Source organism: Ylistrum balloti, unplaced genomic scaffold (genome assembly GCF_031769215.1).
Source record: "Ylistrum balloti isolate Yb309-2 unplaced genomic scaffold, AGI_CSIRO_Ybal_v1 Utg370240, whole genome shotgun sequence".
Taxonomy (NCBI): domain Eukaryota; kingdom Metazoa; phylum Mollusca; class Bivalvia; order Pectinida; family Pectinidae; genus Ylistrum; species Ylistrum balloti.
This window is the reverse complement of record NW_026782195.1, coordinates 1,323,472-1,349,236: the sequence shown is the minus strand read 5'-3', so window position 1 is coordinate 1,349,236 and position 25,765 is coordinate 1,323,472. Positions and strand designations below refer to the sequence as shown.

The window sequence follows — 25,765 nt, the reverse complement described above, 5'->3', positions numbered from 1 at the left end:
AATAGGTCTTGAAACCAGTGAATTACATATTATGAAATTTAAATGCTCCTAATTCATCATCATTCATCACTTAGTATACGTCAGTCAATGACTTGTTTGATGAACAGATTTGTTTAATTCACCCTTTATAAATGACCAGTTACGGTACCTTACATGGTGGTGCAGTGTCCGTCATTTGTCGGTCATCAACATCTATCAACTTTTCTTTAAAGCATTACATCCAAACACTGGAAGGAATTTGGGGTTTCCCTTTAAATGCAGTTTCTATTTGATGCTCAGGTAGATTCTTTAAATTTGGGCAGAAACATTAGGAAAGGGCAATTACATTCGGTGTTAATTAAGTGGGGTCTTCTCCTGGGAAGGAGGAGCAGGGACTTTGGCAGATTCTTATCAGATTTGGTCTGAAGTATCCTGAGGGCATAAATCAAAACTAGTATAAAGAAGTTCTTATTAGTCTTATTGTTTTTTCTATTACATCAGTCACAAATGCTGTTTTCACATAACTAGACTGATGCAGAACCATTTTGTAGACTGAAAGATAGAACAAGGCTGGCTATACACATTAGTGTGGCAGTGGGTTTGTTTGGGGCCTTGTTACTCTTATTTTTCTTGCATACATTCTCACTGTAAATTTGCTGCATACACAGAGTTTCTGGGTACAAAATCATGGTTAAGATGGTATGTTAATGATAAATTCATAGCTGCACTTTGTCATTTACCAAAACGTTCAAGGGTTATTGGTGAATTTCTGAAAAGTTGTCTTAAGTTTGTTATTGTGCTGCATTTTGTAAGGTTTATTTATTGAGGTTGTTATTAAATCTAGCAATGATTTAGAATGTTAATTGTGAGAGTGGTTGAAAGATCAATATTTGAAATATTGTAACTTCAGCAATTTACATTTTCTATTGTGGCATGTTTAAATTTTATGTATTTCTTGACATTGATATCATTTGACAAAATGCATACATTTCTTCGGAAGGCTTACTTGATAAGTGAGACATAGATTAGGTGTTGTAATCTATCATTTTTGAGATTGGCTAGGTAAAAAATATTGTTGAGACTTTGTCATTTAACTGTGCCACATTTCTCAATATCTTGGTGCAATAGCTGAAATGTTGGTGCATTGACCTTGCTGTTTTCTAGTATCCTGAATTTGTAGGGTGAAGCCAAAGAAAGTTCACTACTATGCAGTCAAACTTCATTCCCTGACACTATTTGCGCTCCGTTCGGGATACAGACTAGTCTTTCTCTATTTTATTCTCTGTAATACTGATGTCTCGCTACACACTTTTACAGGGAACAAAGCAGACTTGTTAAGGCTTTGTGACAGGTATAAAACTGAACAGAACCACAATGGTTATAATGCATGTACTGTGATTCCATTGTATTGTTCACATTTATTTTCCTAATTCCTAATGTTGAATCATATATATAAACACCCATGAGATGCCTATAAAAAAATTTCTACATGTGATCATCATTGTTTCATTGTTAATAGATGTATATATTCTATTGATCATGTTTTAGTATTGTATATATTTATAAAGTGAACTACATCTTATGCTCTCAGTATTAATATGCTCTATATAATACAAAATTCTTTAAAATACAGCTGTTGTATGTAAACTCTCACCCCTGTCAATCTTGGTGAACTATTCCAAGACAATAGGAGAGGAGTCCACTATGTGATACTGGGTGAAATTACCGGTCTTCATTATGCATCCTAAAAGGTACATGAATATTGGCCAAAGAAGATCCACAGTTTCTGTGGGTATGATTCTGTAGTAGATATTATGAATAAATATACTAATATGTAAATTATTACACAATTTGCTCCATTTTTTTTCAAAAACTTTCCTATACAACTTCAAGGAATTTCAATACAAAACCTTTAAATAAATTATAAAAGTATAGTATACATAGACACCTTGGATCACATGTTTAGCATTAGAGACAAAAAATGTTTTTTAGCTTCATGCAAGTAATTTCTTCTTTGAATGTTCCTACTGGCTAGGCATGTTACCAAAGGGTCCACCAATGAAATGCCCAATCATCATCATTGTTCTGTGTAATTATAGACAAACTACTGCCAAATGTATATTGACTGTGTAATTAATTATCATTATTGATCATGTCACTTGGAAGTATTTTGAAAGTCATCATTATTAGAGATAAAGATGTTTTCTCCAGAAATATTTTCTTTGTTCTTTTTAATACATCCGAGAATATGTACTATCAACTGTTGGCGATAAGTATGTTGTTGACAAGTCCATTTGGAGATCCAGTGATTTAGCTATGGGAATAAAGCCAAACACAAATACATATATACCTACTTGAGACTTTTCAAAGCAGTCCTAGCAAACATGATTGACAGATGACTCACTTTATCACAAGTTTCAACACAGAAATATATCCTGCTGGCATGATATAGTTACTCCGTGTTTCTGTAACAGAGATAGCTTACCCAAGATCTGTGTAACAGTTCTCACCTTTTTGTGCTATTCACAATTTATCAATCACCAGATAGACCAGACTTCGAAGATGAAGATAATTATGGCTTTTGAAAAAAAAAATTGCCTTTTATTGATTTAACACTGCACAAGTCATGTTTACTGTGGTCTCCAGATCAAAACCATACCTGGGTTTAGTAATCAAACACTTGAAGACAACTTCATTCAAGGTAAACTACTCAAAAGCACCTGTCTCTAAGATCAAGTTGACATTTCATTGTCCTTCATAGAAGTATAGGATTTAATTGAAACCTTCCTTTATGAGTTGACATTAATCAAGGTTAAGACCTAGGCATCCTCAATACTCCAGTGATATCACTCGCTACACCCTTGGAACTTAGCATGGCAAAATTGAAGGTGTAAGTGAAGTAATCAAGGGGAGGTTTCAGAGGGAAAAAATTATCAGTCACGACCCTTTGCAGAATATCTTAATTTAAACTGGTATAACATACTGTTTAGCGACCTGAAGATTTGCTTGATGTACATGAAAGTATCAAACTAGTCTTTTATCATCAACAAGGTGTTGCACATGGAACCTTTAGTTATCCAATGAAATGTTCCAGGGGTGTAGAGAGTGATAGTGAGTGTAATTCCTGGAGTGTCGAGGAGGAGACTAATGAGAATAACACTATCTGCTAACAAGATCCTTCACATCACTGGCTTGATAACTACCCAGTACAGAAGAATTTGTCAATTGAAAATTAGAGTACATAAAACCATGTTGATAGATGGACTGTTTGGAAATTAGGATCAATAGTTCAGGGTTATAGACAATCAGGTGTACTCATTTCCAGTATCCATACCATTTAATCAACCTCAACAACCAATTAGACATGCTTAGTTCCATTCAATTTACTGGACAGCCATCAATTAAACATGCTCAAACATCCTGTATCCATATCGTCATTTTGCAACAACCAATTTTAATTTTTTTATCAGACATTTTATATCCCTACCAGCTCAAGACAAAATGCTGGGAGGACCAAGTTCATCTAATGGAGTTGTTGTAATACACTTGCTTCTTATCATTAACCACACTATATATAGCTCTGTTACTGATGACTAGGGAACTGAGCATGGAACCAGTTGAAAAATTGGTCTAAAATGGAAGCAATTTTGAATTTAGGAAGTTATTCAATTTCATTATCACTTTGTGATAAATTGTTCTCTGAAGTCATTGGTATATTGGAGATTTGGACTATTGCAAGTTTTTGAACTTGTATTTCTTAAGGTGCACTGGCTGGATAACCTTTCTATCCTTCTAGTAGCCATAAACTCCAACTGAAAATTTTGAATTGTTTGATGTGTTGTACAAGTATGTTTTTACGGGACCATGAAATGATACATGTTACCGAAAGGGGTCCTAACGATCAACAGGGACATAAATGAAAGGTTTTTGTTTATATGTCCCACAACGTTTTTATTTTTAGCTGAATTTAAATGAAAAATAAAAATAATATGAAAAAAACGTGTCCTTGCTGAGCTTCGGATTAGAATCTCGTTGATCACGCACCTTTCCGTTCTCAAAGAGTTATGTCCCTTTAAATAGGTATCCAACATGGCGTCCGTACAGTTGATCCCACCAGTCTCCGACTTATATGAGATGGTTGAAGCGTTCTTGCAGGCACGTATATAACATATTGGACACGTATACATGGAGGATTTCATTCTCATTTTATTATTCTTGATATTAGTGATGATCTGAATATATTGTATTGTTGTACTGAATAAGTCCAGTCCATTGCCCACCTGACAATTCTGACTTGTATGGGCAGGGTCAATAATTAATCGGTTATACAACACGAAAATAGAAAATTATGTAATTAATGCAAGTTGTATAATATTAATTACCATGTTAACATTTTGGATTTTTTACCAATTGTGTAATTCATAACTCGCCCTCCTTCAAACCTGAACACTGCTGTCAGTTTACGTCAAAGGAATATAAAAATAACACCACGAAATAATATGGAGTATGTCCAAATTTGTGGAGAATAATTCATTCGTTCCAAAAGCCATGTCAATATGTAAGATGTCTCTCTCGTATCAGGTGTACGTATTTCACATGACGTCTATATACTATTAAACGATGAAACTTCCATTGAGTATGAAATTAATTGGTAATCTTGGTCTATGTGCAAAACTATTTACAGGCCCCAGTGTACCATCTGATCTTCGAAGCTTGTCTGATAGTACTTATTATAAAGCTAGTGTTTTCCAAGTCCTATGCTGGTGGTCCTGAAATTATTCTAACGAAAAAGGTAAGTTATACAATAGACAGTTCTATTTGTCCTCACAAGGATATGTAAAGAGGCAATAGAATCCTGTTTTGCCTGTGTTATTTGTACTATGATTGTAAGCTTCACATTTCATCATCAACTATATGAATATATAATTGTTTGGCTAGTCCTACTCCTAAAAGTGTACAAGGCCTTTGATTGTATTGCTGGATCTGAGACACATGGCGCCTGTCAAAATTTCTCACTGTTGAACTTCTAACATTGTTGGCTTAGGCTAGGCAATGTTGGCACCAATGTGTATATATGTAATACTATTCGGTGAGCCTGTGCATCTGGTGTTTCTTCTCATATAAAATCACCTTCTGAGCCAAATATTGACTATTGCAAATAGAGTCACTAAAATATTCTTGATATAAATGATAACATACTGACGTAGACTCAGGTCATTTGACGGATATAACAGGAAATAAGATGACATGAACACTGGACACACTTTGCCTAACTGTGTGGCACTATAGCTCAGCTACAAAGTAATTGTAATATAACAAGTGTCTCCTGCCAAACACTATACCTGCAGACTAGAATGTTTCTTCTTCCCCAGAACCATCATTGAATGAAATACTCTGACTTCAATTGTAAACTGTAAGATAATTTCCTCCATCAAAGCTTCTCTTCAATCTTGACAGTGTAATAAAATGTTACTACACTAGTATATATGCCAGTGTCACTTTTCTTTTGTAGGATACAGAGATCGACTTCTTTTTATGAATGAGGTCAGTGATTGGTAGATGAGATAGAAACATTATAAGATAGAGCTGTGTCAGGAATGAATTTGTATGACACACAGATCTCCTCATAACAAGTTTACATTGTCATTAATAAGACAACATTGTTAATAGCTTATTATGTTGTTGTTGACAGGAGGAGGAAGAACTGATAGCTGAGTGGGTACCTGATCCCCTGGAACAAGATGTGCCCCCAGATCATCCAGTGTTGCAGTCTATGGAGAAAAACCTTGTGACAGGGTAATACTCCTCTCTGGTGAAGTATCTCCATACATGTAGGAATTATTACAAGGAACAAATGCTGAGAAAGTCTGACAGTGTACTGTTCTGAATGGATAACAAATCTAATGTCAGTGGGAGGTAGTTATTTTAAAACACATAAGCTCCTCTCCCAGTGAAATAAAATGAAGGAAAGGAAGGAGGGGTATTATTTGTGGGAGGGGATCAGTTTGTAGTTAAATACAGTTAATCTTCATTGCTATCCCCTTCTTTAGTATTGTAAAATTATGTGGCATTAACAATTTTAGTGTCATAAGAAAGTAAGAGATATGAGTTGTTTTAAAAATACGCAGATATATTCAAACATGTATGTTAGAGAGAATTGGTCATAAGGTCTTCTCACTGCAAAAAGGCTATATAAAATCTAGTACAGCTGTGGTGTGTCAGCATTTGCATGAAATAAAGACTGTTTTCTTATTGATTTTTTGCAGAAAACCAGGGAAGTATGTGGAAATCAATGGGAAAAAGTGTGTGAACATGGCAACTTTGAACTTCCTAGGGATGGCGGGAATGCCAAGCATAGAGGTCAGTGTCAAGGCAGATAGCATAAGTTGTTGGAATTGCTTTGTTTTAATCAAACATATATACATGTATGTAAAATGAAATATGAAATTATTTATTAGTCAAAATTATGAAACAAATTTTAAATCTAGTCTTTAGATCTTACGGAAATTCAAACAGTAAACAGCTGATTGTGTGATGATGACTTCAGGCTGTGGTAGATTTGTGATACTATAAAGGTGGTGTGAAAATTCAGGAAAGTTTGGGTTTCCTTCTTGGAAAAGAATCTCAAGTGCTAATATGACTATCAGTAGTTCTTGCAGCAAGAACGTGTTGCCAGAAATATGACAGAAACACACTACATTTTTCTGCATTGTGGCTATTCTGCTGTATTACGTTTATAATCATAGTGGAATAGTCAGACTTTGTTGAATTGAAGTTGTCTGAGTTGTGAAAAACTTATTTGTTATCTAGTAATCAAATTAAACCAGTTTCAACAAATTCCAAAATAGTTTTTTTTATAATATATAGCCTTTGGTAGCAAGAAAGATTAATAATTAAATACCACATCACTCTGATCAGACTTAAAAAATCTTCTGTTAGCACTATGTCTTCAATGGCACCTTTGCATAATGTAGGAATATTCAATTTGAATAGAAAGTTATATTGCAAGTTTTTGTTTTAAAGCATAGATGTTTCAAGTTTACATTGTTGGTTAAGAAAATTATTTTTTGTTTGTTCAAGATCATATAAACACTGACTGGTAATACAACACATTGAATTTTTAGAAAGAAAAAACCTGAAAAAATCCTACATACCGGTAACACATTACTATAACCAGGGTGATCCTTGCTTTAACTCAGCTTCCTATCAATGATGCATGTGATAAGGACGTTCATGAAAGACCTGAAATACTGGTGAATTTTTGACAGTGTTTGTCTTTTGCCAAATATTTATAAAACATCTTAAATGGACTGTTGCAGGATGCTGCCATAAAGACAATGAGAAAGTACGGTGTGGGATCATGTGGTCCTAGAGGTTTCTATGGTACAATGGGTAAGTCTGTACGACACACCAGCTGGAATGTAGTTGTGGTTTGTGTGGTACAATGTTTAGTCTACACAACATCAGTTGTGGTGTTTTTGGTAAAGATATATTGAATTTTCATAGTTAAAACTTTCACACTGTACTCTCCTGTGCTCTTCACCTCACCATGTGCTTTCATTCCCCCAATATTCATAGCAGGTGATAAAAGTTATATTTTTTATGTAGATGTACATCTGGACCTGGAGGAGAAGATAGCCAAATTTATGGATTGTGAAGAAACCATCCTGTACTCCTACGGCTTCGCCACCATAGCCAGTGCAATCCCAGCTTACTCCAAACGTGGTGATGTGATATTTGTGTAGGTTCAGTTGTGTTTGTTTACTACTGCTATCCTAGTTTTAATTCCAGTGTACCTTTGTTGATTCAAAGAGTTTTCATTGCATGTGGTGGCAGTATTCACCATTAGATTTACTTGACTTTAGGTGAAAAAGTGGATATTTACCAGTATACATGCGATGAAAACTCCAGAATACAAATATTTCTCTTTAACTTTTATATATATTAAATATAGATAAATATATTCTTATTTACCTGAATAAACATGATAAAATAGCTGTTACAAGGAATATTAATCACCAATTTAGATATTGACGTAATACTTTCTAAAAAGAAAAAAAAACCTTTTAAACATTTGTTTTTATAGAAGCATGTATTATTAGTTCAGGAATTGATTATATCAAATCCAACTGAAGGGAGATACTTGATTGGAAAGTTGATATTTTTAATATAAGACTTGTCAGCACCACCTGTATGAGTTTGTGGTTCTTAAGGGTCTTACAAGTTTTAAATTTCTAAGTATGTTACTAGCAACCTAATAGATAAGTATCCACCTAATCCTTTAATAACCTATCTATTATTCCCAACAACTGATGGAGGTTACCCTTGAATGACGCATAATAAATCTCAATAGTTACTAGTGGAGACATTTTTTTCTTTCTTTGAAAATTCAGGTTCAGTATATTGTCTGTTGCATTTCTTTATACAGTGATGACGGAGTGTGCTTTGCCATACAGAAAGGTCTGGTAGCATCTCGGAGTGCCATCAAATGGTTCAAACACAATGACATGGAAGATTTGGAGAGGTTACTGAAGATTCAACAAGAGGAAGACAGAAAGGTGAAGAGAAAAACATTAATTTGATATGCCTAGTTTTAACATTGGAAGCTTAATATTAAATCTAAATTAAATGGTTGTTACCTCACTTTGAAATACTTGCACACACACCACTACATATGCTTGAAATAATTTGGTCCGTGAACCCAGAAATATGACAGAAACACACACTACAGTTTTCAGTATTGTGGTAACCTTATTTTGCTTTTCTGCTGTATTTCATCTATAACCATAGTGAAATAGTCAAACTTTGTTAACTTAAGTCGTCTGAGTGGTGAAAAACTTGGAGTTATTCAAGTAATCAGGTTAAACAAGTTTCAATTCATTCCAAAAGATTTTATATAATATATAGCCTTTCATAGCAAACAAAAAAAAGGAGGCTTTTTAGGTCATTGATGTACAGAAATACATGCCAATTTCTAGTTACCAGAGACGAGAATAACATAATCCAGCCATTTATTCAAAAGTCATGTGAAACTTTATCATGTTAGAAATGATGAAATATAATATGAAATAAACAGGTAATATCAGAATGCTTGTAGTTCTAACTTTGCAGTCAACAGATGGAAGTTTCAAACCAGAAATAAAAGTGTACGACTACACACTCAACACAAAATCACTGTGTTAGAGTGTCAGTGCAGTTGAAAATATATCCTGAGAACTACAGATTATGCTAAAACAACAAACATTATTGATAAAATATCACACTTGAAAATAATGACACTTGACACCACCTTGATATCACCTTCTCGGTGGAAACTGATGTACTGTTTTTAGGCTTTCTCTATTGACATCAAAGTTAGATATGCTTATGCTTAAGTACCAGACTAGTGTTGTGTTTTCAGCTGTTCGGGTTATGAAAGAGGTACAGGGGCAGAGGGTGTGCTATGATAACCATGTATTGAGACACAGTCTGTTGTAACACTTTGTCAGAAGTTCAATGTGCTATTCATCACTAAACTTTAAATTAAGAGGTACTTTTGGGTAAGATTTTGATTTCCTGGGACCAAGTTTTTACTTCAAATTATATTGGAGTTTTCCGAGTTTTCCAAATTCAACTTTTCTGAGTCTTCATTACTAAGATTAAGAGAGAATTATGTAGAGACTTTCAAAGCACTTTGAGATAAACAGGGTATTTGAGTTTTCCGTGTTCGACTTAACAAAGTTTGGCTGTAAATTACCACCTGTGTAAGGTTAATTAGCAATAATTAACTGGTAATTAAGGCAGTGTTTCTCTGCTTAGACATAGAAAGTCAAAAAAATTGGATCGGCTGATCTATATTTCTGAAAATTTATCAAATATAAGAAACAATTTTATTGTGGTTAGAAGAAGGCTTGAAAGTTGTTTCTTTTAAAGTTTTGTATGTTGTATTAATTTGTATTACAGATTCCTAAGAAAGCCAAAGTCACCCGTCGGTTTTTAGTAGTAGAAGGATTGTACATGAACTACGCTGATATCTGTCCGCTCCCTCAACTGGTAAGTAGTACTAAGGATGAAGGTGTTGTATAATATTTAATGTTGTTTTGTATATATTACTTAGTGTGTAAAGTCTAAAACTCTCCCTCATTTAGCAAAATTAATCGTAGATTTTTTCATGTAAGAAAATGACAAATAAAAATGACAACTATAAAGAACCACTGGTTAAATACAGTCGTCAGATATTGTTGGTATATAAGACTGAATATTTATGTATTTATGTTAAACTGCATATTACTATATTGTTTTCAATACATGAACCTAATTTAGCCTGAAATTATACATCATATCGAAATGATATTTTATTCCAATCTTAGAAAGCATCGAATTGTTAAGTTCTTGATAGCATAGCATTGCCTTTGCTGTCACAGTGTTTTCAGTAAGAATGTGTTAAATGACTAAAATATTGGGTCTGAAAGATTTTTTTTTATGCGGTATATTGTTTTCAGGTTGCTCTGAAGTGGAAATACAAGCTACGACTGTTTATGGAGGAAAGTCTGTCATTTGGTGTGCTTGGGGCAAATGGCAAGGGGGTAACAGAATACTATGGCATTTCAGTAAGTGTACCCTAGAAACCTGAAAGATAGCATTTCCCTGGTTCTGTAATATAAGAGTTGTTTAGAAGTCCTTGATGTATCTTCCCACATCTGATATAGGCATTCCCCATGAACTACAGTTGTGTCTCTTCAGTTCTAAGACTGATCGGGAAAACAAAATGTCAGAAAAGAATATTAGTTCTTATGTCACAACCAATAAAAGATTTGAGTGACATGTCGATGACTTAAAGGTCACTTTCATTAGACAAATAACCAATGTTAAGTGCACTAGCATTGACATAAGATGGTTAGGAATCAACTAACTTTTTCAGTTGTACTACAATCCTTTTGTTGTTTGTCTGATGAACAATAAACTCTCATTGTTAACTGTTACACATGTAACTTATTCTGTAATAGTAATGAATCTTTCCTCCTATTACAGCGAGATGAGGTAGACTTAATTGCTGCAACACTTGAAAACTCTATGGGAACATGTGGAGGCTTCTGTTGTGGGAAGAAATATGTAATAGATCACCAGGTAAGTCAGAAAATCGTAATAAATCACCAGGTAAGTCTGAAAAATGTGATAAATCACCAGGTAAGTCTGAAAAATGTAACATATCACCAGGTAAGTCTGGAAAATGTAATAGATCACCAGTTAAGTCTGGGACACAGGTAAGTCTGAAAAATGTAATAGATCACCAGTTAAGTCTGGGAAATGTAATAGATCACCAGGTAAGTCTTGAAAATGTAATAGATCACCAGGTAAGTCTGGAAAATGTAATAGATCACCAGGTAAGTGTGGAAAATGTAATAAATCACCAGGTAAGTCTGAAAAATGTAATAGACCACCAGGTAAGTCTGAAAAATGTAATTAATCACCAGGTAAGTCTGAAAAATGTAATAGACCACCAGGTAAGTCTGAAAAATGTAATTAATCACCAGGTAAGTCTGAAAAACGCAATTAATCACCAGGTAAGTCTGGAAAATGCAATTAATCACCAGGTAAGTCTGAAAAACGCAATTAATCACCAGGTAAGTCTGGAAAATGCAATTAATCACCAGGTAAGTCTGGAAAATCGTAATAGATCACCAGGTAAATGTAAAAAGGTAATAGATCTCCAGGTAAGTCTGAAAAATGTAATAGATCACCAGTTAAGTCAATAGATAATATGATTACATGTAACTCTAATCATACCTATGATAGAAGGCTGTAGTTAAAATTATTCTCTGGAAGGACATCATGATATAAACAGAAATCTACAACCCTAATTAATTCCTCAAAGGACAAATACTGATGGAAGAGGTGATACACAATAGAATTTCATGCATTTGATATGCCTGGTCGTTTGTTATTAGATCATCTTGTTTGGTTTCAGCGCCTGTCAGGTCTTGGGTACTGTTTCTCTGCGTCTCTACCGCCCATGCTTGCCACAGTAGCCATAGAGGCACTCCACACTATGGAACAGGATCCCTGTAAGTTTCTACAGTTAAATAAAGTTATCAGAGGCAGATAATAATTGAAAATATTACATGTTATACTCCTCAGTAAACTGTTCTTATTTGGATTTTAAGATTTGAAGTGAGAAATGGAAATACCAAAAGTTCAGATTCAAAATAAAATCAAAATAAAACATACAGTTATTTTTTAATGAAGATGCCTGTGTAATGCTATTTTTCTGTTTTTCAGCATTGCTAACCAAACTAAATAACAACTGCCAGAGAGTTCATGAGAAGTTATCTAGGTATTCACTTACTTTTGTATCTTTGCTCTAAGCTTCTTTCCATTGAATATTGTTCAAAGTATTTTATTCTTTTGTCAGTTTAAATTTTCTGTGATGAATTTTACAACTAAATGGATAGTTAAGATTAAGTAATATTCTGATATGCATTAGCTAAACTTAAAAAAATCCAGAAATGTGATACAATATTTGGCCTGAAAGAAGTAATGCTTTGCATTGTTATTCAAATGACTAGGGGTAATGTGAAGTGATTGAAATTGATTTTGTTTCGTATAATTAGAATACCAGGAATGCAAGTCCAGGGTGACCCTGTTGCTCCAATTAAACATGTGAGACTAGAGGAACTCAATGATGATCGATCTATCAACATACAGACACTGGAGAAGATTGTGGACAAGGTAAGTGATTAATAGGATACATGTAATTCATACTGTCATGTCTACAGTCTCATGTATAGCACTCAAGTAGTTCATACTGTCATTACTGCAGTCATATATAGGATACATGTAGTTCATACTGTCATAACTACAGTCATATAGAACATATGTAGTTCACCTGCCATCATGTTGGAGTACCTTATGTTGTAGACGGAATTTGTAAACAATTGTTATTTGTTTTGTGTAATTGCAGGCCAGAGATCTTGGTTTGGCAATAACAGTGGCGAGATACCTTGAGTCTGAGGAACACATCACACCATCCCCAAGGTATCTTAACTTGTCCATTTACGATAGTCAATTTGTAATGTAAGGGTGTGAAGATTATGATGAAAATAGATTTTATACAGCACTTTTTCGTAAAAGAGATATACACCAATTTAAGTTTATCATACAAATTTGGCCATTATTTTGACTTACACTAACAGGAAGATTTCTGACAAATCCCTTAAAATCTGCTTGAACAGTCCTAGAATTAGCAAAATATGAGAAGCATTTAATTGTTCTTATGTTCATTTGAATTGACCAATATTCAATCAAGGCCAATACATACTATTTTATCCAGATTAAATATCCTGTTTTGAATTATGTCTCATATATGTTTAACTTAGCTGATGCTTTACAGAGATCAAAACGTAAACACTATTGTATTATGTTTCACTGTTATGTTTCAGTATAAGGCTCTCTGTGAATGCGAACATGACAGATGAGGAGGTTGATAAAAGTATTGAACTCCTAAGCAAAGCCTGTGGATCAATCCTCAACAGGTAAGTAGTTTATTTAGCTTTAGATTAGATCCTGTCAGGGATTACATATTGGATAACCAAATTGTCCGTAAAACAGGACTGGTTGACTCATTTTCAGTATTACTCATTGTGAGTATTACAGGACTGGTTTACTCATTGTGAGTATTACAGGACTGGTTAACTCATTGTGAGTATTATAGGACTGGTGAACTCATTGTGAGTATTATAGGACTGGTGAACTCATTGTGAGTATTATAGGACTGGTGAACTCATTGTGAGTATTATAGGACTGGTGAACTCATTGTGAGTATTACAGTACTGGTTAACTCATTGTCAGTAATATAGGACTGGTTAACTCATTGTGAGTATTACAGGACTGGTTAACTCATTGTGAGTATTATAGGACTGGTTAACTCATTGTGAGTATTATAGGTCTGGTTAACTCATTGTCAGTATTATAGAATTGTTAACTCATTGTGAGTATTACAGGACTGGTTAACTCATTGTCAGTAATATAGGGCTGGTTAACTCATTGCGAGTATTACAGGACTGGTTAACTCATTGTCAGTAATATAGGGCTGGTTAACTCATTGCGAGTATTACAGGACTGGTTAACTCATTGTCAGTAATATAGGGCTGGTTAACTCATTGCGAGTATTACATGACTGTTTAACTCATTGTCAGTAATATAGGACTGTTTAACTCATTGTCAGTATTACAGGACTGTTTAACTCATTGTCAGTATTATAGGACTGTTTAACTCATTGTGAGTATTATATAATTGTTAACTCATTGTGAGTATTACAGGACTGGTTAACTCATTGTCAGTAATATAGGGCTGGTTAACTCATTGGACTGTTTAACTCATTGTGAGTATGGACTGTTAACTCATTGTATTACAGGACTTGTTAACTCATTGTCAGTAATATAGGGCTGGTTAACTCATTGCGAGTATTACAGGACTGTTTAACTCATTGTCAGTAATATAGGGCTGGTTAACTCATTGTGAGTATTATATAATTGTTAACTCATTGTGAGTATTACAGGACTGGTTAACTCATTGTCAGTAATATAGGGCTGGTTAACTCATTGCGAGTATTACAGGACTTGTTAACTCATTGTCAGTAATATAGGGCTGGTTAACTCATTGCGAGTATTACAGGACTGGTTAACTCATTGTCAGTAATATAGGGCTGGTTAACTCATTGTGAGTATTACAGGACTGGTTAACTCATTGTCAGTAATATAGGGCTGGTTAACTCATTGCGAGTATCACAGGACTGTTTAACTCATTGTCAGTAATATAGGACTGTTAAACTCATTGTGAGTATTATAGGACTGGTTAACTCATTGTCATTAATATAGGACTGGTTTACTCATTGTGAGTATTACAGGACTGGTTAACTCATTGTCAGTATTACAGGACTGTTAAACTCATTGTCAGTAATATAGGACTGTTTAACTCATTGTGAGTATTACAGGACTGGTTAACTCATTGTCAGTATTACAGGACTGTTAAACTCATTGTCATTAATATAGGACTGGTTTACTCATTGTGAGTATTACAGGACTGGTTTACTCATTGTGAGTATTACAGGACTGGTTTACTCATTGTGAGTATTACAGGACTGGTTAACTCATTGTGAGTATTATAGGACTGGTGAACTCATTGTGAATATTATAGGACTGGTGAACTCATTGTGAGTATTATAGGACTGGTGAACTCATTGTGAGTATTATAGGACTGGTGAACTCATTGTGAGTATTACAGGACTGGTTAACTCATTGTCAGTAATATAGGACTGGTTAACTCATTGTGAGTATTACAGGACTGGTTAACTCATTGTGAGTATTACAGGACTGGTGAACTCATTGTCAGTATTACAGGACTGGTTAACTCATTGTCAGTATTATAGGACAGTTAACCTATTGCCATTTTAAGATGACAGGTTGACACATTGACTATATAATGGGATGGATTGACACATTGACTATATAATGGGATGGATTGACACATTGACAATTTTATAAGAAAGGTTGACATATTGACAGTTTTGTAGGACTTGTTGACACATCGACAGTATAATAGGACTCATTGACAGTTTGAAAGGACTGGGTGACACACTGACAATTTGAAAGGACTGGGTGGAGTTTCACACCCTCCTGTCCAGGTTACCATTACATTAGTGTGTAATGTGACTAATATGGCTTCATTTGACCCTCTCTGTTGTGTGGACATTAATTCAGAATAATCAGATACTATTTGTGCCTGTTGTTTTCTTGAAGATAGTTTCGGCGATTCAGTATTTACTTGTATTTCATTAAAACTTTACTTTCTAAAATTTTCGAAACGTGTAATATTTTAGATAATTATTTAAGATGCGTGTCTCCTGGGATATTTTTTCCAATTCACCCCAAGACCAAAAAATCTATAGAGTCAGGACACTAAATGGTACATGTATTTTCTTCTTTAATACTTCAACATGCTTGTTGATATTTTCCCATGTGAACCTGTTGGACTTATTTGCTCTTTTCTTTTGTGATATATCAGGTTGTTTTTCCTGCCGTGATAAAACTTGTACAGCGTTTTGTGATTAAGTATTGTTGACCGTGTAGGTGGGTTAATTTGTCCCTGGTGACAAGTTATATTAATATCATACAATGTAAAACAGCTTTTTACTTTTTCTATCTGCCACATTTTGTCCTGAGTTTCGACTTACAGTTTGTATTTTTGTTAAAACTTTATACTTTATTTTACAGCTATTCTTGAGATGGTGAGGATCTCTGTTTACAAGTTGTGATATACTACAGAACTTAGACTTTCAAACCGAGGAAATGTACAAATTATTGGAGCCATTGTTCAATGTCTTTATAGCTGAGGAGCAGTTCATGGAACCAACCAAGGAGAATATATCTGTTAAAGCATTTAGACCTCAATCATTGGATTAAAATAGTCGTTCAATATAACACATAATTATTGTGATTATATTGTCATCAAAGACAGTCAAGTGAACATTATTAAAATATCTATTGGTCAAGAAGACTGTCTGACGAGAAATAGTACTTACTGTAAATGACATCATGATGTAGTGCTTTTTATCTGAGCTTGTCTACATGGTAGACATCACTGGTATTCTCAAGGTCATTACTGTCAACAGGTTACGATATTGTCCTTAGGTACTTTATCAATATTTTTATTTTTGTATTCCACTGGTGTACAGAGTACATGTATCTACAAGTACAAACATGTCTATAAAGGCTTCTCACTGGAGCAGAGAAAAGTGGCCTTTATACAGAGGTGGCCTTTGTACACAGGTGGACTTTATTGACAGGTGACCTTTGTATAAAGACGGCCTTTCAGACAAGTTTGACTAAATGAATGTATAAAGTTTTGTATGGTTATATGACCTAGAATTGATAATATTGAAAATGATAATGCTGTATAGTTTGAATATGTGAACGTAAATTTCCTAATTATTTAATCAAATTTCATAGCGATCACTAAAACAGGTGCACCATACATTATCAGAAAGTAAACCAAAGGATTAAAAACACCAACAATTATCACCAATGATGTTAGTGTGTTGTTGCCTGAGGTGTATTGTTTCTAAAGGCTAAGCTATCCATTAGAAATGCACATTTTTTATTTGTGGAAGAAAAAAAATCTTATGTACATATTTTTACACTCTGCAATGTGCCTTTGAGGTTTGACTGGCACATGGAGGACTAGAAAAACAAGTTGATTAAATAGATGCTGTTCACAGATCACTTAGTCGTGTAAATGTCATTGTCATCATGTATTTGTGTTTAAATAATTTGATTTAAGTCTAAATTGTCCAATGTTTTCTTTCTATACTTGGAAATCCTTTATTTTCCCTTTTTATTCTACCAAATATCCATATTTACAATAGAAACAGCTGTCTTTTTAGAGGAATGTAGAATTTCATCTCAGAATTTTTCATATGATAGATCTGTATCATGGTTTTTAGTGATAACTCTTCTTAATATGTTTGAGTCTGTAGTAGTAATATCTTTAATAAGGTTGATCTCTGATACACCAAAAATGTCATTGTAATATTTGCTGATTTCATCACCCCATGATCAGTACTTCAAGTACGTCCTGTAAATCCTGTATATTCATTTAATATTTAAGATATTTATATTTTGTAATTGTTCAATAAGAGATATATTTGTGATAATTTGACTGCTTTGTTTGAAACTTTGTGTGATGCTGACATTCTTCCAAAAAAAATTGGACCATGTCTTTTGCTGGGTTTCAATTACCTGTCCCGCATCAGAGCAAAATCTGCAGTCATGATATATAGTCAAAACCACATCTATAGACATTACATACAGTCTAATCCACATCTACAGACGTGACATACATTCAAAATCAAATCTTTAGACATGACATATAGTCAGAACCAAATATTCCGACATGACATATAGTCAAAACCAAATCTACACAGACAAGACATACAGTCAGGACCACAGCTACACACTGAAAACAAAATCTTCTATTCAGTTAGGACCAAATCTACAGACATGACATACAGTAGGGACCACATCTACAGGCATACTCAGAAACATCATATGCATTGTTGAAAGTAAAGTGTCTGGAATGTATTGCATGTTTTTTTAAATTTTCAATCTGTAGTTTGTTTTAGAAACGGTTTTAGTTGTGAATTATTTCCATTTTAAGCTAAGTCATGTTCTTTTGACAATTTTGTATGCAGCTATTGAATTGCCAGATTGGATTTTTTTTTTAATTTTCTAGTTTACTGCATTTGTGTAAACGTTCCAATGAGTGCTAGAATATATAAAGAATGAAAGAGTTATCTTCCCTTAGATATGATTTGGGAGAGAGAGAGTGGATTTTTTATTGCTGAAATAGCTATAAATAAATGTATCTTCATATCGATTTTACATTGCAATAACTGGAAAACCTGGCCCCTGTCATCACCAGTGTAAATTTCATGTGTCCTATAACTGGGCCTTCATATCTTTTGTAACCATGTCTGATATACACTCGGTATGAGCGTAGATTTTGCCTATCCTGTAACTCTAACTAGGCCATGGCCTTCATCTTTATTTATCACTATTTTTTCTATACACTCAATATGACTGTAGCTTTTTTTGTATCCTACAACTGTAACTACTAGCTCTTAATTTCCCTGATATATGTCTGCTATAAGATACACACAGGACAGCATTGTGTTTTATACGCAACAAACCTATATAATAGATTTTAGATATCTTATGTATTTGGTGAAGATACAAAGTTATACAGTAGAGACTAAGATTTGTATAAGATGCAAAGTTATACAGTAGAGACTAAGATTTGTATAAAGGTCTGATATTCAGGGTTTAGTTAATAAGCAATCTGCTGTGTTACTTCTGTAATGTCTTGTAAACAACAGTTCTCGTAAATCTTATATTGATATATTTCTTTATCGATTGGTATGAATTTGTATTTGACATGATTTTTAATACAATTTTTCACCAAAGAATTGCTTCTGTTTGAGTTTTTTTCTAGTATGAATATCTTATCATTGTGTACTATGTTGAAGATGTGTTTACTCCCAGATCAGTGGTCTTTATACCTCATCAATAGCTGTGATATCCTGAAGGCATCAGCTAACAGCACATCTGCTCTGGTGATGGTATAAAGTCAGTTTAATCTGGATGTACCATGGAGAATTGCAGTAGTTAAAACAATGTCCTCCTGATGTAATCTATTAAGGGTCATTAATCTCTGTATGAACAACATATAAACGTAATGAATTGTGACCTCTTGTTTCAGACTTCAGTGTGACTGAGTGAAATAAATCTCTCCCTCGTGAAAAAAAAAAACAAGAAACCCAACTAAGTTTAGAAGATGTGAATATATTCTTATTTACCTGTTATATCCTTACTTACTAAGCTTCAGTCATCTACAAAGACAAACCAGCTCATCAACATTTCAGATGTAAAACAGGATGGATCTGTCAATATAATACAGGCCTCAAAATGCTTGGTCATGGCTTTTCAGATAGGGAAAAGAGACAAGTATGTCTGTTCTCAATTCATAATCCAATATTACTGGTTCAACTTGGTGAACTGATGACAGAAAATGGCACTGAAGATGTAATTTAGAACTTATGGTAGAGTTATTTCCCCTTTCGCATTCACAGTACTACCTCATGGCAATGTATGTATCTGTTGAGTCTTTTCACGAGATCTTGGTGTTAGAGTGTTACACAATATAACAATGTGTATCTGTCTGATTTATCTTTATAAAAAATCTCTTGAGTATAGACCACCCTGGACGAGGACAGAAACAATCCTACTTTATTGTGAGAAGATGTATACAACTCCTTTGACCTTCAACTTGTCAGACATTTATCATTTCAAAATTGTGCTCGTTGTTTTGTTGGGAAATAATATTCATGAGACTGAGACTTTTTAAAACATTAAATTTTTTCAGCGTTTGAATCACAAAAAAAAAATTGTTTGGTAATGTGAAACTAAACAAATACAATGATAAGACAGAGAGGACATGTGTTTGTGGTTTTGTGGGGAGTTTTATTATTATCAAGATAATAGATTTAGTAATCAGAACTTTAATTAATTTGACCTGGAGTAGCCAATGGCACAACCTTGTTAACATTTGCCATGAGCTAAGATCCCACAAGGTACAACACAAATTCAAATCACTTTTAACTTTATAGCAAAAACCAGCTAAGGGAGTGTGGTGGAAATTAGGGAAAAGTGGGAGTGGTTTGACTTGCAGATAAATGTTGTTCTGTTTACTTGTCAGAAAACTTGAGACAGGTGGTAGATGGAGGTTATGGATTCTAAAAGGCAGTTTTCAGTAGAAGAGGAAGGGTTATGTGTATCCAGGGTGGTAAAATGTATTTCAGGTTTTTTTTTCTGAATTTTTTTTATTATTTTTTTATTTGACTTATTTTCATGTTAAACAGGACACAGACATGTTATAATGTAAAACAGGAAAAAAAACTTGTTATAACTTAAAAAATCCTACAAACACTTGTATGTAAAAACAGGACACATGCTTGTTATAATGTAAAACAGGACACAAACTTGTTATAATGTAAAACAGGACACAAATTTGTTATAATGTAAAACAGGACTCAAACTTGTTATAATATAAAACAGGACACAAACTTGTTATAATATAAAACAGGGCACAGATTTGTTATAATGTAAAACAGGACACAAACTTGTTATAATGTAAAACAGGACACAAATTTGTTATAATGTAAAACAGGACTCAAACTTGTTATAATATAAAACAGGACTCAAACTTGTTATAATATAAAACAGGACACAAACTTGTTATAATATAAAACAGGGCACAGATTTGTTATAATGTAAAACAGGACACAAACTTGTTATAATGTAAAACAGGACACAAATTTGTTATAATGTAAAACAGGACTCAAACTTGTTATAATATAAAACAGGACACAAACTTGTTATAATATAAAACAGGGCACAGATTTGTTATAATGTAAAACAGGACACAAACTTGTTATAATATAAAACAGGAGACAAACTTGTTATAATGTAAAACAGGACACAAAGTTGCTATAATATAAAACAGGACACAAACTTGTTATAATGTAAAACAGGCTTCAAACTTGTTATAATGTAAAACAGGAGACAAACTTGTTATAATGCAAAACAGGACACATGCTTGTTATAATGTAAAACAGGACACAAACTTGTTATAATGTAAAACAGGACACAAATTTGTTATAATGTAAAACAGGACACAAACTTGTTATAATGTAAAACAGGACACAAACTTGTTATAATATAAAACAGGACACATGCTTGTTATAATATAAAACAGGGCACAGATTTGTTATAATGTAAAACAGGACACAAACTTGTTACAATGTCAAACAGGATACATACTTGTTATAATGTAAAACAGGACACAAACTTGTTATAATGTAAGACAGGATACAAACACGTTATGATATAAAACAGGATACGAAAAAGTTATCATGTAAAACAGGATACAACCACATTGTAATGTAGTAGAAAACATTAAGGCTGGTCTATCCTAGTACTAATAAAAATGCCACGTTCCCAAATGAGAACAAAGTCAACAACAACGAAACGTCAAGGATTGTCAACTTCATATAGCACAAGGAAGTAAACCCGAGATTATTGTGACGACCATAAAACTTTCCCAGACGCATCAACCAATATCTGTCAGCTGTCGACGTACCAAGTTATGAAAGCTACAAATTCAACTACGCATTATTTTGTGCCGGATCACAAGATACTGTAAACCTACAAATATTAGAGGTTATTTTAACGCCTGAAAGTGTTTAGCATCCGCAATAAATACTGTTAAGGGAAACGAGCTATAATTAACATTCCGTATGATACTAAGCACGGTAGCAGAACACGAGCCACAATTAGCAACCCGCAGAACACGAGCCACAATCAGCAACTCGCATTACACGGTAGCAGAACACGAGCCACAATTAACAACCCGCATTACACGGTAGCAGAACACGAGCCACAATTAGCAACCCGCATTACACGGTAGCAGAACACGAGCCACAATTAGCAACCCGCAGAACACGAGCCACAATTAGCAACCCGCATTACACGGTAGCAGAACACGAGCCACAATTATCAATCGCATTACACGGTAGCAGAACACGAGCCACAATTAGCAAAATTAGCACAATTAGCAACCCGCATTACACGGTAGCAGAACACGAGCCACAATTATCAATCGCATTACACGGTAGCAGAACACGAACCAAAATTAGCAACCCTCATTACACGGTAGCAGAACACGGACCACAATTAGCAACCCGCATTACACGGTAGCAGAACACAGACCACAATTAGAAACCCGCATTACACGGTAGCAGAACACGGACCACAATTAGCAACCCGCATTACACGGTAGCAGGCCACTAGCCACAATTAGCAACCGCATTTCACGGTAGCAGGCCACGAGCCAAAATTAGCTACTCGCATTACACGGTAGCAGGCCACGAGCCGCAATTATCAACCGCATTTCACGGTAGCAGAACACTGACCACAATTAGCAACCCGCATTACACGGTAGCAGAACACGGACCACAATTAGCAACCCGCATTACACGGTAGCAGGCCACTAGCCACAATTAGCAACCGCATTTCAAGGTAGCAGGCCACGAGCCAAAATTAGCAACTTGTATTACACGGTAGCAGGCCACGAGCCGCAATTATCAACCGCATTTCACGGTAGCAGAACACTGACCACAATTAGCAACCCGCATTACACGGTAGCAGGCCACGAGCCACAATTAGCAACCCGCATTACACGGTAGCAGAACACGAACCAAAATTAGCAACCCGCATTACACGGTAGCAGAACACGGACCACAATTAGCAACCCGCATTACACGGTAGCAGAACACAGACCACAATTAGCAACCCGCATTACACGGTAGCAGGCCACTAGCCACAATTAGCAACCGCATTTCACGGTAGCAGGCCACGAGCCAAAATTAGCAACTCGCATTACACGGTAGCAGGCCACGAGCCGCAATTATCAACCGCATTTCACGGTAGCAGAACACTGACCACAATTAGCAACCCGCATTACACGGTAGCAGAACACGGACCACAATTAGCAACCCGCATTACACGGTAGCAGGACACGAACCAAAATTAGCAACCCGCATTACACGGTAGCAGGCCACGAGCCACAATTATCAACCGCATTTCACGGTAGCAGGCCACGAGCCACAATTAGCAACCCGCATTACACGGTAGCAGAACACAGACCAAAATTAGCAACCCGCATTACACAGTAGCAGAACACAGACCACAATTAGAAACCCGCATTACACGGTAGCAGAACACGAGCCACAATTAGCAACCCGCATTACACGGTAGCAGAACACGAGCCACAATTAACAACCCGCATTACACGGTAGCAGAACACGGACCACAATTAGCAACCCGCATTACACAGTAGCAGAACACAGACCACAATTAGAAACCCGCATTACACGGTAGCAGAACACGAGCCACAATCAGCAACTCGCATTACACGGTAGCAGAACACGAGCCACAATTAACAACCCGCATTACACGGTAGCAGAACACGAGCCACAATTAGCAACCCGCATTACACGGTAGCAGAACACGAGCCACAATTAACAACCCGCATTACACGGTAGCAGAACACGGACCACAATTAGCAACCCGCATTACACAGTAGCAGAACACAGACCACAATTAGAAACCCGCATTACACGGTAGCAGAACACGAGCCACAATCAGCAACTCGCATTACACGGTAGCAGAACACGAGCCACAATTAACAACCCGCATTACACGGTAGCAGAACACGGACCACAATTAGCAACCCGCATTACACGGTAGCAGAACACGAACCACAATTAGCAGCCCGCATTACACGGTAGCAGACCACGAGCCACAGTTAGCAACCCGCATTGCCTAACTGAACGCTGCGCTTTAAATTTGTGGGCAAAATATAGAAAAATAGGATAGGTTTGTTCGCAAGCTCCAGATGTTAAGTTTTATACAAGGTACGGATGTCAGACAAAAGGTGACTTCAAGTAAAACGCTGGCACATATTCGTAAAGAAATATAATTTTACATAGTGTATGAACAAAACACTTTTCAATTCATTTGACAGGAAACGAATGTATTCATGACGAATCCGTCTGTTTCACACTCCAATATATATCTTTGAAATATTTTACCTCTGTTGAAAAGATTTACAGTATAATGAATTTTTTCAATTTTTGCCATTAATTTATATAGAGTCTGCATTATGACTTCCAATAAGCCACGTGCTAATTAATCAGGGTAACTTGGCACAAGTTATTACAACTGATCACTGCTTTATCTGAAGTAAATATTCCGTATCAAAAGACAATGAACATAGCATCATATCAACATAACTTGTGTTTATCATATTGACAAGTGGCAAGTGCAAAAATGTCGGATTGTCTCATGCAAAATGGGTCGGTGTCCGACATTGCTTGGTATCTAACAAACTTTCCACTTGAAGGCATCTTATCCAAAGCACATCTTGACCTGACTCTCTACAATGTGTCGCACGCGATCGTGTCAATTAGAACATTGTTCAGTTAATTACACCGTTTACTGCTGCCACAGCGATGGTGCGGAGTTGCAATTGGCGGCGGTAACTGTTTGTAGTTGGCGCGAGGCTTACATTATCAGCGTACATATCGGAGATCTACTTTGTAACATTCTATCGTACATGTTATAGAATAAATTACATCAAATTCTGGAGTATTTCATCGATAGAATTTACACGTCCCTTTCTGATAGAACATCCAGGTTAATCTCTTGTGGAGATAAACATGTCAACAGATGATCAAAGACCCGAACAACTCACCGAATCACACAATATATGTCCTACACGTTTTATTGTTGACGGTAAAGGTATAAATATTATAATGTCAAAAAAACTGCCATTTTTATGCAGCGACTCGACACTTTGTTGGCTCGAGAAAGAGAATGAAAGTTTCTCAAGAACTTAAAACTCTTGAAGGAATTTCGTAAATCCACATTAAAATTCACTATGATATTCTAAAGACCACAAATTACGTTGAATAAAAGATCTATCTGTCATGATTTTAAAATGTAAGTTGTGTGTTTGAGATAAGCCTATATCGTTCCTCACCTCTCCCCGTCTAAGTACCGTCCATCTATTTCCAATTTAGTGGGATTTCCAACTGACAAAACCAAATAATCCATACTTAATTCAGTTTCTAAACTCTGAATTTTGAATAACAACCCCATTTTTAATATCAATTATAAAGTCGTTACATCGACAAAACGCGCACGTGTTGAGTTCATAATATTAGAAGAGAGATTTTTATGACTGCCTCCTGTGTGCCTCGCTCGGGCGTTGTCATAGCAGCCTGTCCCTTCTGTGTTAGTATTCGCTCTCTGGCAGATAATAAAACGTTTTTGTGAAGAAGATTTACACGGTAAAATGCGCCCTCTATTGTGCATCCCACCGGCGCAATTAGTCGCTTGACAAAACGTTTATTTGTAATATCAGCTCCGCGCTAATCGCAATTTGAATAAAACTTCCGAAGCGCCATCACCTGTGCTCCTTCGGCGCATATTACCTGAGGTTTATCGATACTAGTAATGTACATCGGGTAGTGCATAAAATGCACAATTCACCGTTTTTATTTCCAAAAGGAAATTGCACGGAAGTAATGAGCGAATTTATGATTAATATCAGTCTGTACATTGACGTAAGA

The 25,765-nt window shown here is 35.2% G+C and overlaps 1 protein-coding gene across 1 annotated transcript; it reads left to right on the top strand.

Annotated features, from left to right (window-relative positions):
- Positions 1–4,068: 4,068 nt before the first annotated feature.
- Positions 4,069–18,942, top strand: LOC132552163 (serine palmitoyltransferase 1-like). Its single transcript, XM_060216305.1, has 16 exons — positions 4,069–4,134; positions 4,664–4,771; positions 5,672–5,775; positions 6,246–6,339; positions 7,299–7,371; positions 7,588–7,720; positions 8,408–8,537; positions 9,922–10,011; positions 10,461–10,568; positions 10,990–11,085; positions 11,927–12,023; positions 12,238–12,292; positions 12,570–12,687; positions 12,920–12,993; positions 13,398–13,490; positions 16,230–18,942. The coding sequence occupies exons 1-16, from the start codon at positions 4,069–4,071 to the stop codon at positions 16,237–16,239; spliced, it is 1,449 nt and encodes a 482-aa protein (XP_060072288.1). The 3' UTR covers positions 16,240–18,942.
- Positions 18,943–25,765: the final 6,823 nt, after the last annotated feature.

Excerpts from the sequence above, each read along its gene's own strand:
- LOC132552163 (XM_060216305.1), top strand. The coding sequence starts at position 4,069 with ATGGCGTCCGTACAGTTGATCCCACCAGTCTCCGACTTATATGAGATG. Across the intron at positions 4,772-5,671 it reads AAATTATTCTAACGAAAAAG|GAGGAGGAAGAACTGATAGC; the intron begins GTAAGTTATACA and ends TGTTGTTGACAG. Across the intron at positions 12,688-12,919 it reads TGGAGAAGATTGTGGACAAG|GCCAGAGATCTTGGTTTGGC; the intron begins GTAAGTGATTAA and ends GTGTAATTGCAG.